The sequence below is a fragment of the Gossypium arboreum genome, chromosome 11, assembly GCF_025698485.1.
Source record: "Gossypium arboreum isolate Shixiya-1 chromosome 11, ASM2569848v2, whole genome shotgun sequence".
Classification (NCBI taxonomy): domain Eukaryota; kingdom Viridiplantae; phylum Streptophyta; class Magnoliopsida; order Malvales; family Malvaceae; genus Gossypium; species Gossypium arboreum.
Window position 1 is genome coordinate 51,536,620 of NC_069080.1, and position 17,634 is coordinate 51,554,253.

The following is a 17,634-nucleotide window of genomic DNA, read 5'->3' on the forward strand; positions in this document are numbered from 1 at the left end:
AAATGCAATTCGACACATAAATTAGCAATGTAGTTGCACAACTTACCTCAGATTACAAAATGTACATGACTGATTGGTTTAGTCGTTTTGCTTGGCTTTCCCCCAATCTAGGTTCGAATTTGGAAAATATTGATCTATATTAGCAAAATACACTCATTTAGTCACTAAATAAAATCAGGCAATCCAAAATTCACATATTAGGTAAAATGACTATTTTGCCCCTAGACCTTGGCAAAATGACCATTTTTCCCGTATGCTCAAAAATCGATTTTTATTGAATTTCATTGTATTTCAGGCCTATCCAAACTCTTTTTACTCTTATAGCCACTCCAAAATCCCACTATTTCGCATACTTTCACCTATTTTGCAACTTATGCAAAATAGTCCCTTTAGGTGTTTTCATGCTAACACCTCTCACAAAAGTTGTTTATAACTCAACTAGGACTCATTTTCTTCTATAAAAACTCAGAAAACACTACAAATCCATTCATGGAAAAGCCCTAAACTCTTAATCATTTTGCAAAATAGACCCTTCATTTGAAAGCTTATGCTTTAAGGAGTCTAAAAATGTAAAAATCATTAAGAGAAACTATCAAAATCACTTACTTGAGAGGGCTCGAAGTTTCTAAAAATTTTAAAGCTCCTAAACCCCAAAAATGGTTGAAATTTTCGGTGGTGTATGGGAGAATAAAAGAAAAGATGACAACTTTTCTTTATTTTTAGTCAAAATTAAGTCACCTAGCACATCAAACTTAAAGATTTTGTCCCCTTTCTTTGACTCTATGGCCGGCCAAGCACTTTTAAAAAGAGATTAATTTCCCTTTAAAAACCCCAATTTTGGTTCTTTAACTATTTAACACCCCTAGCTATCAATTTAAGACTTTTGTACTTTATGCGATTTTGTCCTTTTTCGCAATTAGGCTCACAAACGTTAAAATTAGCTCACCAAAATTTTCATGCACTAATATATCAATGATAGAACATCAAAATAATAATAAAATAATCTTGTTAACTTCAAATTTGTGGTACCGAGACCACTATTCCAACTAAGCCCTAAATCGGGCTGCTACATAAATATGCAAGAGTGTTATAATTACGGGAACACTCTTGATGGGACCTACCCATGTGAACGGAAGTGTGGCCGCTTCTAGGAGCTCAAGGGCTTGGCTCTAATAGCACTCATGAAAATAGGCTACATACATGTGGCTATAATAGTCTTTTTGGATACTGTGCATTGATTGGTGTTAAAATCTTTGTGTGAGATGTGTTTGGTTAATCAAATGGAATAGTTGGTTCAAAGCATAGTCTACCATACAATTTTGATTAACTTTAACATGTTTTCACTAAGTGGAGCTTCAACCGTAAGGCACCTTTATTTATGTAATTGATTTTTAAGATTATCAAAATCTAGAATATTTTGAAAATGGGGGAGATTGTTGGAACATTTTTAAAATATATAATGTTCCAATAGTTGTAAATGAAAATTTATAAATAACCAAAAGTTATGTTACTTGATTATTAACAATAGTCATAATTATCTAAGTAGATATCTATTGAATAATTATGTTTATTGCTAAAGATATGTCTATCTGTTTAGGTAATTATGTCCCTATGAAGAGACACGAGGCCTCATATAAATAGGAGTGAACTTTCATTAGTATGACACACCCAAAAACATAGGAACAATGTTTCTTTCTATTTTCTCATCATATTTTATATTCGTAGATTTTTCTATAAAGAGTTACAGCAAAAACTATTTATAGAAAATGATATTTTTGCTATGCTCCGCTTAATACTTAGTGGATTGTTTTTTTAAGTGCAAAACGTAGATAATCATTAGGCTTCATTATATCCTCAAAGTCCATTTGCCAATAAATCTTATGCACACCATAATATAGATGGGGGCGAATAGAACCTTAAAGATTGTAACATTGATACACACCTTGAAGCCTTCATTAATTTCTTATAAGTTTATTTTATCCCCACACACTAACACTTAATTCTCTTTTTGTAACCTATGGTGATTGATGCCTTGTAAATAAAGGGCAAGGATAAGTTTTTTGTACCCCAAAGTAAAAGTTGAATCATCCTTTAATTTTCTACTCTTCTCTCTTGTTATAATTCTCTTAGTTTTATAATATGTTATCAACATGATATTGCTCAAAGTGAGAGTTCCTTTTATTAATAATCAAATTTATTATTCTTGATCTAAAGGATAATTCAATTAATTTTATTAATTGAAAACAATTTATAATTTTTTATTATACACATGGAACAATTCAATTTCATTATTTGAATGCCCCTAAAATTTTACATTTTATTCAATTTTGTAACGCCCTAAATAATTTATTTCTACTTCTGTAAATATTTGACACAAATATATGTCTACTTTAGTGGTTAGGTGTTCAGGGTGTATGTATAAGGTTTGGAGTTCAAACATCATATTTGCAAATTTTGTTATTTTTGGATCCAAGCCTTATCTTTGTTCAGTTGGCTTATATTAAATTGCCTGTAAATTCATATCAGAACGAGCTTGCTAGTTTGAGTGGTAAGGGAGTTAGTGTTGGAGGTATTGTGTTTAAATCCTTGCGCGAGCGTGGGTATTATTTTTGCTCGATTTTCTGAAAGAGTCTTAGTGGAGTTGGATTCTGAGAAGTGAACTGACGTCTATTTTTGTTGTGCTTCCCTCTTTTGTGTTCAATCAGTTGTCGAATATCTGGAATTTTCTTCTTCGTTTTCCCTTAGTTGTTGGTAAGTGGGATTCTAGTGCTTGATAGTTTTTTATTGTCAAATTATCGTTTCGAGCCTCTTCTCTATTTTGGTAGTAGTAAACCGAGTAGGACGGGGTTCTCCTCTCGTGGAATCGTTGTAGGAATCCCTCAAGAAATTAGGTTTGTGTTGAATGCTTGATTATTTTTCGTTGTTGATTTCTTTGGTTCGGTTTAATTGGGGATTAAGACTGATTTTGTGAGTTTGTTTGTCAAATTTAGGTACTATGTGTCTCGGGAGTGTTTTCACACCAGAACCGTACTAGGTGTGTATCTGAAACAAAAAAAACTGAGATTCGGTGAAAGCTAAAAAACCCTGCTGTCGATGCTACACGAGCGTGTGCCTGGCTGTGTGGTTGGCTGTGTGCGAGACACAACCATGTGGTCGACAAAGGCATGGCCGTGCGCAGGACATGGCCGTGTGTGGTGCGAGTGTGGCCATGTGGGCCACATGGGCTAGGCCAAATTAGGCATGTAGGCCACACGGCTGTGTGGTTTCTGGGCCAGGCCATGTGGGCTACACGGGTAAGGCCAATTGGGTGTGTGGGCCCAAAATTTTAAAATTTTCCCTAAGGTTGCACAGGTCGTTCCGATCAATTGTGGGCCTACCGTAGGGTCGGTAAGGGCTAACCAAACCCTATTTCGTATGTTATGATATTCTGATAGACTAATTTGAGTAGGATACTATTTGTATGCCTGTTATTTGTATATAAGCATGTTGAGCATGTCAAATCTATTATTTCTGTGTCTGATTTCTTTATTTGTTTTGGGGTGGGATTTGCATATGAGGAGGAAGTGTTATGTATGGCGATCATCGCCTATCATCTAGCAGCTTGGTTGCACATTATCTGATATGTGTCAGATCGACACTATTTGGTGTGTAAGGATTGGTGGGTGTTTTTAACCCCACATGGTATGATGGGATGGACAGAGATCGTGTGTAGAGGATGGGGGTAGGACTCACTATATTTGTTCTGTATATTTGCATATCTGTTTCTATTATCTATATCTGAAATGGACATAAGTCTAAATTTGCATCTGGTTGTATATGAGTTTATTGTATGTTTTGCATGTCTATTTTTGCTAGGCTACACACCGAGTTTTTGTAAACTCACTTATATTTGTCTGTTCTATACAGGTAATCTACAGACTTAGGTGAATCGGTGCAATGAAGTCTTGCGGTGACCACTAGTCCACGAACTGATTTTAATTAAAGGTTTTATTATTCAAGGGTTATTTCTAGGGATTTTGTATTAATTGAACTCTCTAGATTGTTGACTTAAATTTTGGGATTTGGATTTTTCGTTTAATAATTTATTGGGACGACTAGCTAAAAACACGGTTTTTATTAAAACAAAGGTTTTCTAAACTTACGAATGGGATTTTAAGAAAATAACATTTACTACAACATCCGCTGCAAAATTTCATTTTGCAGATAAAGTAATTAATTAACGTATTCGACAATGGATATAAACAAATATGAGTTGTCTGAATCGAAATGATTTGACGTAACCATTTTCAAAACCCAATCTTTGTGACATCTCCGGATTTGGCCATAACGTCTAGGCCGAGTTTGGGGTGTTACAAATTTAGTCCCTAAAACTAAAATTGTTATAACTTTCAAATTTTAGCCTCAAGTTCAAAACTGATCTCAATTCCATCCTTCTACATCCCTCTAATGTCTATATTTCTAGAAATTTAACATCAATTTTGCAATTTATACACATTATTCCTTATGTTCAAAAACTAGCAATTAAACTTTACAAACTAGTCCTTTTTTCATATCTAAGCTTAAAATCTAACAATTAACACCAATTTCATCAAGCACTCAACAATGACAACTTTCAACAACTTTAACAGTTTTAGAAGTTGATACACGTGCTAGCTAACTCAAAACTTTTGAGACTTCAAAAACATAAAAATAACAAGAAATGAGCTTAAAAACTTACAAATGGAATATTAAAGCTTGAAACGTCGAAACCTTATTTGTTTTTCTATGCTTTCAGTGAAGAAGATGGTCGAACTTGAAAGTAACTTATTTTATTTATCTTTTATATGTTAATTAACTTTTAATTAATTTTACGAATAATTTATTTAATTTTAATTAACTAATCTTAAGCATAAATTAAGAGTGATGTTGGTTGTCCACCATCATTATTTGGACACAAGGTCCAATTTTCTAATTGAACCTTCAATTAATTAAAATTTCATAATAATTAATTTTACCACTTTTACAATTTAGTTCATATATCTTAATTAACTACCCGATTGATAAAAATTGAAAGACGAAAATCTAATTAAACTTTATACTAACCTTGTAATATTAAAACAATTACATAATTAATCATCGGAAATGGGGTTTGAAAACCATCATTTCGACATCACTAAAAAAAGGCTGTTATGTAATACATATGATGATTTTATTTTATTTTTTGTTACTTGTTTAGAAATTGCTTTTATCATACCAATAATTTTTATAGTAATTAATATTTTTAAAATATAAATTGTATAATTGTATAATTACAATTTATACGGCCAAACATGACATAAGAATTATAATGTAATTACATTTTATCAACCAAATACATTTTGAAAATTATAATTCTTCATAACTGTAAAAAATACTATATTAATAATTACATTTTCATTTAATTACTTTATGTTATCCAAACAAACTTTAAATTAACAATAGCCTGTATTGAAACTCCTAAATGCATGAGATCATAAAACCCACTGGAATCGTTCCTAGTCATAAAACCAAGCCTGGAACAGGGATTGCATCCAACAATTTAAAAACAAAAGTTTAAATTTGCTAGGGTCGTATATTTTTTCAAAATTTATAATTTAAGTTTTGAGGCATTAAGCCTTTCTACTTTTCTAATTAAAAATCTTAAATCATCTTGTCTAACTTTATCGTTAAAGTTAATGATATCTAATGCAAAAAAAAAAAATTAGCTCTCAACATTTATTTTTTGTCAATTTAATCCTTACCCTTTAAAATGCATAAAAATTTAAAGTTAATTTTTTCCATATTTTAAATAAAAAGCATAGAAATTAAAATTGTTTCTTAAAAATAAAATCGTACTTTTTAAAAATATATATATATTTTTAAAAAGTAAGAATATGAAAAGTAAAACCCTTTTAAAAATAAAAAATGTAAAATATTTGAAAAATGTAAAAAGTTCAAAATTAAATGTTGTTTAAGCTGAACCAACCAACCAATTAGATTTATTGAATTAGGAATGGGTTGGGGTATTGGTCCATTGAGAGGTAAAATATGAGTTGACCCACGAACTAATACGAATTGGTTGAATTGAACTAAAACACCAATTGAACAAGCAGTTGAACTAATTTCGAACTAGTCTGACCAACTAAATCCTAAAATGATTGGTCCAATTGATTCAAAGCAAATAAATTATTAAAAATCTAAAAGAAAAATATTAAAATTATAAAAGTCGGTCCAACGACTAGTTCAATAGGTTTTTTAGCCCAATTCATCCAATTTGTTTCGATTTACAGGAAAACTGACTTTTTCATCTCTCACCAGACTAATATCCCAGTTGATTCCTGGTCCAACCAATCGATCCAATTTAGATAACATTGAATTTTGAAATTTTTTATATTTTTAAAATATTCTTCAAAAAAATTATCCTTTATTTTTTTCATATTTTTTTATTTTTCAAAATAATTATATGTTTAAAATTTTTATGTTTCTTTAAATATGAAATAAATAATTTTAAAATATTTTAATGTACTTTTAAGGGCAAACTACACTAGTAGTCACCCAACTATTAATAATTTCTTTTTTCATCCAACCATGAAAAGTTACAAAATAGTCAACCAACTATTCATTTTTTTTCTTTTTTGGTCACCGACGGACTAACGGTGGAATAGTTTAAAATTGACATAATAGCAACTTCAGCCCTCGAAATTTATATATTATTTCAATTTAGTATTTATTCTAAAAAGTCTAACCCTCACCAGTTACAAATTGAGTAATTCAGTTCGTCAATTTTGCTTTTCTTTGTGACCTTTTTACCTAAAAAGCTAAAAAAATAAATTTATCAATTAAATTTTATTGAAATATAAAAAAACGAAACACCAAAAAATTCAAGATAATAATTTTCATCTTTTCTCATTCATTTAAAATTAACCTTCAATGTCATAAAAAAACAGAGCAAAATTGCAAAAAAATAAAATAAAAATCACAATGTGTAAATGTTGATGGTTAAGTTTTTTTTTTTAAATCAAAACTAAATTGACATAATTTATAAATTTAGAGGGTTAAAATTTCTATTATGACAAATTTAAAAGTTACCACCATTAGTCAATTGGTGACCAAAAAAGACAAAATTGAATAGTTAGTGCAATAGCCTGGTTTAGACCCTAGTCGGAATAATGGTTTTGGGACCACAAATCTGAGTCAAAAAAATATTTTTAATATTATTTTCCATGTTTATAGTATGTGTTTAAGCATGTGTGAAAGTTTCGTATGAAAATTTAATCGTTTGTGTGCTCAATTTGAAAGAAGGACTAAATCGCAGAAAATATAAAAGTTATGTGCTACATGAATAAGTGCCGAGTTGACATGGCTTATTAATAATGAGGTCCTTATGTTGATATTAGACCATTGAATTTATGAATGGACATATATGCCAAGGGTTAGTGGATTTTAAATGTTTATAATGAGGTTATTTTGATAAATGATGAATTAATGTTTATTAATTAAACAAAACATGATTTTTGCTTCATCTTTTCACCATTTTTCCGAAAATACAAAGAAAATAAGAAAGGAATAAAATCTTTTAGGGTTCGGCTCCTTTTGATTGTGATTTCTACGTTTTTGTGATCGTTGCTTTTTGTTTTATCAAACTCATGCTTAAATTTCAGAATTTGATGATGATTTTGAATTATGCCATTGATGCTTTGAGAGCTTTGTGATGATAGTAGATGAAAAATGAAAGATATGTTTTGGATTAATATGTTTTGTGTTTGGATTTTTTATGAATTTGAGTATTTTGGGCTAATTTGTGAAAAATGAGAAATTGAAGGGTTAAAATGTGAAATAAATGAAAGATATGGGCTTATATGAATTACATGAATATTCGGCCAAGTATGTGTATAAGGAAATTTTTTATATTTTGTGATTTTGTGAATTACGGACTATAATGTCAAAATGTAAAAATATGAGGGCTAATTTGTAAAATACCCTAATTATATGTTTATGGATTGAATTGAATGATTTGGTGAATAAAAGAGTTAAATTTGAATGTGTTTAGATCAAGAACCAAAGAAAATAGATTTCGATCGAGGGGAAACGAAAGTAGTTGAATAGCCGTTCGTTTTCGTTCATTCCCATATGAGGTAAGTCGATATACAAATAAATGTGTTTGAATTGAATTATTATTGCTTATTTGTTAATGATTAGTGATGAATGGTTTATTTGAGTTGAATATGAGAAATCCGAGAAAGTTTCGATAATGTGACGACGTTCAAAAAGTCCCGTACGAACGATAGGAATAGTTAGGATATATATGTCATGACATAGGATTCTGATATGTAATTTCGTGTACGACCACGTCTGGGATGTTGGCATCGATGTAACGCCCCATACCCGAGACCGTTGCCGGAGTCGAACACGAGGTGTTAACGGACTTAATTCATTAATTAAACAGCTCATACAATTCATTTTAAAATTTCCAGACAAGCTGGCTAACTGCATCACAGTCTCTTTAAAAATCATATCTCGAGTTACGAAACTCGAAATCAAATTCCGTAAATTTTTCCTGAAACTAGACTCATATATCTATCTACTAATTTTTTTCTAGAATTTTTGGTTGGGCCAATTAGTACAGTTTATTAGTTAAAGTCTCCCCTGTTTCAGGGTTCAACTACTCTGACATCTGTGTATTACGAATCAGATATCTCCCTGTACAGAGCTTCAATGACTATGCCGTTTGTCTCTAATAAAACTAGACTCAATAAGGAATCTGTACATATAAAGAATGATTTCTAATTATCTTTGTAAAATTTATGGTGAATTTCCAAAGTCAGAACAGGGGATCCAGAAATCGCTCTGGCCCTATTTCACAAAAATTTAAACATCTCATAAAATATAGCTCATATACCTGTTTCGCTTCTTCCATATGAAAATAGACTCATCAAGCTTCGATTCCATAACTTATTCGTTATTTAATTTCATTTTTACTATTTTTAGTGATTTTTCAAATTCACGTCACTACTGCTGTCTGAATCTATTTTATGGTAAATTTTACCTATTTCATGGTTTCATGGATTAGCTAGTAATTTGACATACATAACACCAAATATGATCATGATTAGTCATTCCAATGGCTAATCATTACCAAGCATTTCCACACCACTCAATAACCATATCATAAGACCATATATACAAAATGATTATAATGCTATACATGTCATACTCAAAATATACAAGCCATTATGCCAAGATGGTATACGGATAGTGTGAGCGAGCCTCCGACCGTTCCCAATTTCCGAGCTGGCTTGTCAAAACTACAAGGAATGAAAAGGAGGGAGTAAGCATAAATGCTTAATAAGTTAACATGCAAATAGCAAGTAACATAACCATATAAGCAAACATAAAACATCATTTGCATAATCATCACCAAGACATTCATATCACATTTTCATTTATCATCTTACCATATTGTTGTTATATCGATTTTTCAACCCGAGGGTTAAATACATACCTGTTCAAAGTACCCATTTCACAACACTTACCAATACGTCCCTTTCATCTTGAGTATTCCTCCATTTCAGTAGAACTTTACCCGTTGAACACATCGGAATATAATTCGGATACATGGAAAGTTTGCACATAAGTGCCACATATGTAGCCAAGCTACCATGTAACCCGCCCATAAGTGAACTCCGACTCAACTCAACGAGCTCGGGCGTTCGCATCCATGAGTGAACTCGGACTCAACTCAACGAGTTCGGATGCCTAGTTACATCTCACGAACTCGGACTCAACTCAACGAGTTCGGACATTTGCATCCATAAGTGAACTCGGACTCAACTCAACGAGTTCGGATGCCCAAATATCCCAGTGACATGTCACTTGTATCCTAATCCATTCCTAAGGCTCAACGGGACATTTTTCCCAATCATATGTCTCAACCATCTTCTATGGAATGTCGATACCGATACTCGGTAGTATTTCACATTTTCCAAGTATATCACATAATTTGACATATTATCAAACAATTGTCACAAGTATGATATTTCATAATAATTATCATATCATTTAAATAACATTAAAACATTTAAAACAATAACTATGTTACCAACATTTACATATGAACTTACCTCGTGATCCTAAAATGGCTACTTTTACCATTTCGTCCACAACTTGGTATTTTCCCCATTTTAGCCCAATTTCAGTTTTCCTTGCTCTATCATTTAAAATATAGTCTAATTAGGACTCACATTATTCAAATTGACCCAAAATCATATTTTGGAAAAATTACAATTTTGCCCCTAAACTTTTGCATATTTACACTTTTGCCCCAAAGCTCATAAATTAAACTTCAGCCTATTTTCTTATGTTTTATGACATGCTGATCATTTTTCCCTTCTATGGCAACATCAAATTCTCACTCTAACATGTACTTATGACTATTAGGTATTTTTACCGATTAAGCCCTTTTGCTCGTTTTCACTTAAAATCGAGTAGCACAAGTTGTCTAACATAATTTAAAACCTCATATTCTATCACAAAACACCAAAATACACAAATTTCACCTATGGGTATTTTTCCAAATATAAACCCTAGGTTAAATTATTGCGAGCATAAGCTAAATCGAGCTACCGGGACTCCAAAAACGTAAAAATCATTAAAAACGAGGCTAGAACGGACTTACAATCGAGATTGGAAGCTTAAAAAACCCTAGCCATGGTTTCTCCTTGCTATATTAGGCCATGGGGTTGAAGATGAGCAAAATTTGCTTTTAATTTTGTATTTTAATTCATTTTACCCCTAAAATGACCAAAATGCCCTTACTACTAAACTTTCCAAAAATTCCATCCATGTCCAATTTTTGTCCAAGACTTAGAAATTGGTAAAATTCTATTTAAGACCTCCTAATTAATATTTCAAAACAATTTCATACTAGAAACTTCTAGAATGCAAGTTTTGCAAATTATTCGATTTAGTCCCTAATTTCAATTTAAGCACTTTATGCATAAAATTTCTTCACGAAATTTTCACACAATCATGCAATCATATAATAGGCCTCAAAATAATCATAAAATAATTATTTCTATCTCGAATTTTGTGGTCACGAAACCACTATTCCGACTAGGCCCAAAATCAGGATATTACAATCGATTTGAGATTTACGTGTAAGATCATGTCTGGGACATCGGCATCGTGTTTGATTTCATGTAAGACTCTGTCTAGGATAGTGGCATCGATATTTGATTACATGTAAGACCAAGTTTGGGAGGTTGGTATTGTACGAGCTTTTCGAGAATGAATTGAGAATATGTGAAATGTATATGAACTATGTGGTTTGTGATAGTATTTGGCTATGGAGTATATGTATTATATAATGCTTATATGCTTAAAATGATAAGTCTATTTGTATATGGCTTACTAAGATTTTGAAAGCTTACTTTGTGTGTGTTTGCTTTGTGTTATAGATATCGAAGCTACTAGAAGCTCGGGGATCGTCGAGTATCATCACCACACTATCAAATATTATTTTGGTATCTTTTAAAAATGTATATATCAAAGTATGACATGTATAGGCTAGGATTTATGTAGTATGTTTTGAGATGGGTATATCATGCCATGAGATATGGCTTGATTATGGTTGAACTTATGGTTTGATGTTGGTATATGATATGTGATGCAAAATTGGTATAATTGGTGTATAAATATGGCCTAGTGAGAAATGGTCTTTTTGGTAAGTTAGTTTTGTGATTGAAATTGGTTGGAATTATGGTACAATTGTGCTTTGATTTTGGACTTGTAGGGATGACCTTTAAGGGTGGCACATTGGCTTTTCAACTGGCCTATTTTTGTCCACACGGGCAAAGACACGGGCATGTGTCTCAGCCGTGTGCGACACACTGTCATGTTACACAGCCGTGTGTCCCCTGGGGTGGCCTTTCGAATTAAGGCAGTATATCCTACAGTTTTAACACAAGCTAGACACACGGGCGTGTGGTCGGCCATGTGACCCAAGTCAGTTTCGACCACGGCCAAGGTACACGGGCGTGTCTGGTAATCGTGTGAGGCACACGGCCTGTTCACACGGGTGTGTGACCTCTATAAATTAGAAAAATTGTTAAGTTTCGAGAAATTTTATACGAGATCAGTCTAGTACCGAACCTTCTTCAAAGTATGTTTAAGGTTTCATAGACCTCGTAAAGAGACTATATGTGTATGACTTGCTATGAAATGATGATATATGATTGATGTTTGTGAATTGATCGTAAAATGTTCTGAAATGTCCGGTAATGCCTCTTAACCCTAGTCCGATGACGGATACGAGTTAGGGGTGTTACAGTTAGGTAACTATTTTGTAACTTTTCATAGTTGGATGTCTAAAAAAGAAATTTACTAATAGTTAGGTTACTACTAGTGTAGTTTACTCTACATTTAAAAGGTAATGATCAAATTGACCAAAAAATGTAAATATTAAAAGCTAAAAAATTATTTTACCTTTGACATCATTAACTTTAACGAATGAATCAAAACTTTTAAATAAAAGATACATAACTCAATATCTCAAAATTAAATTTTCAAAAAATTATAATTAGCTTTAAAATATTTAAACCAAAGAAAAAATTATACAACTAGAGATCTAAAAAGCGAGGGGTCTTGACTGGCCTCCAAGCTAAGTCCTCCACAGCAATAGAATCTCTTTACATCAGTGGGAAGCAAAACCCAAAATGGAATCCAACACTTAAAATTAGCGTCTTGAATGAAAATCCTAAATTAAGAGTAAATTTATTGAAAAGTGTTTTTAAAAATTTTAATAGTATTTATTATTTTTGTTCATAAGTGCTTTTAATAAGATAAAATGTTTATTTTAAACACGATATTGTAGAATATAAAATTTAATAAGAAGATAAAAAGTGATTTTAAAAAAAACACTTTTTAAAAACTAAAATTATGGTTTTTAATTTGACTTAAAATCTTAATTTAAAATTAATATTTAATTTAAAAAACTACTTATTTAATTAATATTTTATTTGGACATTATGACTAGGATTGAAAAATGGCTTTCAACCAGGAGTCCAAGAGAAGTCCCACGCAAAATCAACCTTGGCTTTAATTCAAAAAACTTATGATTAGAAATAATAAAATATTTGAACAGCTAATTATTATAGTACTAAAATTTTATGAAATGGAATCTAATGTGATAGATGATCAAAGTATTTACTGTTTTAGGTGTAATTTAAATTTAAATTATATTAATTGCGTTGATTGTTCGAATTTTATCGTATTATAATTCACTAAAAGAAATTATGAATTGAAGAAGATGGTGACCCGGACAAAGACGTAAGAATAGTCCTTATGATCCGTACCCGACCTAAAAGCAGAAACCTCAAGGATTGGAATGGTGCCAAAAATATGATGCGGTGAGCAATGACATACTTGTGTTGTTTTTTTTTCATGTGACATTGCAGAGGCCGAGAATAGCTGCCAACCGACGTGTCTATATTTCCAGTCCCACTTGGGACCATGTCGCCAACAACAGATATCGATATTAATTAACTAGCGCCCCATCGCCTTCCTTTCGAAATAAATGACCAAAGCCAAACTGAAAATTGTTACCCATCAATATGAAGTCCATGGAGGACTCTTACTGATTAACTTTTATTGAAAGTTAGAAAATATTTACCATGAAAATTTTAAGAATATACTACTTATTTATGATTATTTTGATTAGCTCGAAAAATTCTTACATATTTTAATATATATATATAAACTTAGATGAAAAATTTATTTATTTTATGTATGATTTGTATTTTATTGACTTTGATGTATAGCTATCATTTAGAGAAGAGATTGTATGGGTAAATCAGATTTTTTTTTGAAAAATTGAAATCCCAACTAAAAATATTAAAAAAAATTAATTTATCATTCTCTTATTGAAAAATGATAAAAATTATGTAAAAATACAGTTTCATACACTCCTTCCTCTAAAATTTAATAATATAATCTACTCTTGGTACATATAAAAAATTTCATGCCGATGGATATCTATATCAGTCGAGAATTTATGTATATTAATTAAGTAATTAAATACAAATCGTATAAAAAAATGTGTTTGTCGATATATGTGCGTATATATGCGTCGTAGAAACAACACGTTCCTGAATTTTTCAGTTCATTGAACCCCCAAGAATAAGAAATAGATCGATAGACGAGAAGCGAGCAGAAAATATGTCGAGTAATGGTGCGTTGAAGGAAGCAAAGGTCCCTTTGATTGAAGATTTAGGTCCGGTAGAAGGATTGAAAGTTGAACAAGATGATCAAAACCAATCCCTTAGGAGACGGGTATGGATCGAATCAAGTAAGCTTTGGCAGATAGTTGGCCCTGCAATCTTCAGCCGCCTTGCCTCTTACTCCATGCTGGTTATCACTCAAGCCTTTGCAGGCCACCTTGGGGATCTCGAGCTTGCTGCCATTTCCATTGCAAATAATGTCATCGTGGGGTTCGACTTTGGCCTCCTGGTACCTATATCCTTACTCTCATCTACATGGTCCATTATTTGGTTCTTTGCTTAACGTTTCATTTGTTTTTTATTAGTTGGGGATGGCGAGTGCTCTCGAGACCCTCTGTGGCCAAGCCTTTGGAGCAAAGAAATACTACATGTTGGGCGTATACATGCAACGTTCATGGATTGTTCTTTTCCTATGTTGTATTTTGCTTTTGCCTTTGTATCTCTTTGCTTCCCCGGTGTTGAAACTATTGGGACAGCCGCAAGATGTGGCGGAGCTATCGGGGATCGTTTCTATGTGGATGATACCGCTTCATTTCAGCTTTGCGTTTCAGTTTCCCCTGCAAAGGTTCTTGCAGAGCCAGCTTAAAAACATGGTGATTGCATGGGTTTCCCTGGTGGCTCTTTTGGTCCATATCTTCATAAGTTGGGTGTTTGTGTATAGGCTTCAGCTTGGGGTGGTTGGGACTGTGGTTACCTTGAATTTTTCTTGGTGGATTTTGGTTTTGGGACTCTTTGCCTACACTGTTTGCGGAGGGTGTCCTCTAACTTGGACCGGTTTCACCATTGAAGCATTTTCTGGCCTTTGGGAATTCATCAAACTCTCAGCCGCCTCTGGAGTCATGCTTTGGTAGGTACACCTCCCCCTTCTCTGCCATTTTTTATTTCATTGAAGTGAAAAGCTGTCCAATTCAACTCATTGTACGTTTTAAAAATCTACAGCTTGGAGAACTGGTACTATAGAATATTAATTTTGATGACCGGAAATCTCCAAAACGCAGAGATAGCCGTTGATGCTCTGTCCATATGGTATGAATCTTGAACATATATATTATTGCCCTAGATGACTTTTAATTCGACGTGTAAACATTGATATATAAATATGATTGGAAAAAAATTTGAGTGATGAATCGTCAAACAAGCCGGCCAACCTTTCATTACTGTTTTGCCGAAGATGGCAAATTCCGTAAATAGGAACTCTATTGTTTTTTGAAGTCAAAGTATTTAATGAAGTTATGTATTTTATATTTAATTATTCTGACTCATATTGGCAGCATGTCAATTAATGGATGGGAACTGATGATACCACTCGCATTCTTTGCTGGAATCGGGTAAGTCGAGTTCGATCTTAGTCCACTGGTTTTCTGCATATTTCTAGAATAACATTTTAGGCCAATGAGCTAGCCTATTGGCTCTCAATTATATTGGGAATTGAAATCTAGCAGACACCAAACAAAATTTCCAATCTATTCTTTTATCTTATTATATTTAAGAATGTTAAAACTATGTTGTTTCGTTAGCTATCTTAAATAATATGAAGTCTAAAATATATATAAAATTATTTGTATTAAATATCGTGAAACGCAGAATTCACAGAATTACTTTATTATTACCATTAGTATCTTCGAGCATCATTCAGATAGAGTTAAAATGTCTCTCTCAAGATGTTTGGATTTTACTATTGGAATGGTCTAGATTGGTGGCTTATGTTAGCACCACAATTATCTTTTCCTTTTGATTTGTCTATAACTTTATATATTTTGTTTGATGTCAACAACAAAATTTAGGGCCAGAATTATTAATAGGAATCATTTCTCTCTCTCTTTTTTAAATAAAAGGAGGAATTGATTGACAATAAATTTTAAACTAAAAATAGATCTGGTCGCGAAAAATGAATAATCAAAAATAAATTGAAGAAACGTAATGAAAATAAATGATGCATGCAGAGTTAGGGTGGCAAATGAGCTTGGAGCTGGAAATGGGAAAGGAGCCAAGTTTGCAACAATAGTTTCAGTGGTGACATCAGTTATAATTGGGATCTTCTTCTGGTTGCTGATTATGATATTCCATGATAAGTTTGCTCTCATATTCTCCACAAGCCAACCAGTTTTGGAAGCAGTAAGCAAGCTCTCACTTCTCTTAGCCTTCACCATTTTGCTCAACAGTGTTCAGCCCATTCTATCTGGTAAAGGCCATTGCTGGCTGCATTTCTTACCTTTCTTGATATCATAAATTTGATGAATAAATGTGAATGTAAATTAACTCTCGGGTTTTACATTTTATGTGTAGGAGTGGCAGTGGGTTCTGGATGGCAATCCTACGTGGCTTACATAAATCTGGGTTGCTACTATCTCATAGGGGTTCCACTAGGATTCTTGATGGGATGGGTCTTCCACCTAGGAGTAATGGTAAGCATTTTGATAGTGAAGGTTTTCTTAAAGACATCAAAGAACCATATATGAAACCAGAAAATACAAATGCAATGTTTGGCAGGGAATTTGGGCTGGAATGATATTCGGAGGGACAGCAGTTCAGACAGCGATTCTTGCGTTTATTACAATGCGGTGTGATTGGGACAAGGAGGTTTGAGCTATCGTTTATATTCTATTAATTAATTATGTTTCGATTCTCTCCAATTCCATGGCATCTAAATTTATTTTTTTGGTGTGAATTTCAGGCAGAAAAGGCAAGCTTGCACTTGAGGAAGTGGTCAGCGATAAACTAATGATTAATCAACACACTTTTTATAGTGACCCGAATGGCCTTCATCATCATATAATTTAAGAGGGCCTACTAAATTTTGATTCGCAATTACAAGTATTAAAAGATTGAAATCCTTTGTTTGTAATATTTGTTTTCTCATTGCTGGTACAACCATCTTAGTAATTTTCTTTATTTTTCGAATGAAATTGCTAAAGTGATGTTCAAGTGTAAACCCTGGTCCATATGGAGTGTTTATGGGTCTAATTAATTTTGTTATAAGCTTTTCCTACTACACGTAACATAAATATTATATTCTAATGATAATTGTATGAATTAATTTACCTAAACTCTGATCCTCTTAGGCATAATGTTTTTAAAGATAAAGCATAATATAACTTGTAAAAGGACCTGATGGGCTTGCATAGTTGGCCCCATATGGTCAAGGCATTGGACTCTGAACCAACCTGAGTTCAGATCCCCGTGTGGCTTTCTATATTGCTCCTATGTATCATTTTCATCTAATATCACAGTTATAAATGTTAATATCATCCATTTATTAATAATTCTTGCAATAATAATTTATTTTCTCAAAAAGATTTACCTAATGTGAGATAAAAAAAAAAGTGCTCAAGTAACCGTTCCATGTAATCTTTGTCTAAGA

At 32.4% G+C, this 17,634-nt stretch overlaps 1 protein-coding gene across 1 annotated transcript; it reads left to right on the forward strand.

Moving 5' to 3' along the window:
- The first annotated feature begins 14,019 nt into the window (after nt 1-14,019).
- On the forward strand, nt 14,020-17,320 carry LOC108470854 (protein DETOXIFICATION 27-like). Its single transcript, XM_017772348.2, has 8 exons — nt 14,020-14,502; nt 14,579-15,120; nt 15,213-15,299; nt 15,545-15,601; nt 16,217-16,455; nt 16,560-16,678; nt 16,764-16,853; nt 16,948-17,320. The coding sequence occupies exons 1-8, from the start codon at nt 14,212-14,214 to the stop codon at nt 16,993-16,995; spliced, it is 1,473 nt and encodes a 490-aa protein (XP_017627837.1). The 5' UTR covers nt 14,020-14,211; the 3' UTR covers nt 16,996-17,320.
- Nucleotides 17,321-17,634: the final 314 nt, after the last annotated feature.

Bases quoted from the DNA above. Each gene is read 5' to 3' on its own strand.
- LOC108470854 (XM_017772348.2), top strand. From the start codon at position 14,212: ATGTCGAGTAATGGTGCGTTGAAGGAAGCAAAGGTCCCTTTGATTGAA. The intron at 14,503-14,578 runs GTACCTATATCC...GTTTTTTATTAG, and splicing joins GGTTCGACTTTGGCCTCCTG to TTGGGGATGGCGAGTGCTCT. The intron at 16,854-16,947 runs GTTTGAGCTATC...TGTGAATTTCAG, and splicing joins GGTGTGATTGGGACAAGGAG to GCAGAAAAGGCAAGCTTGCA.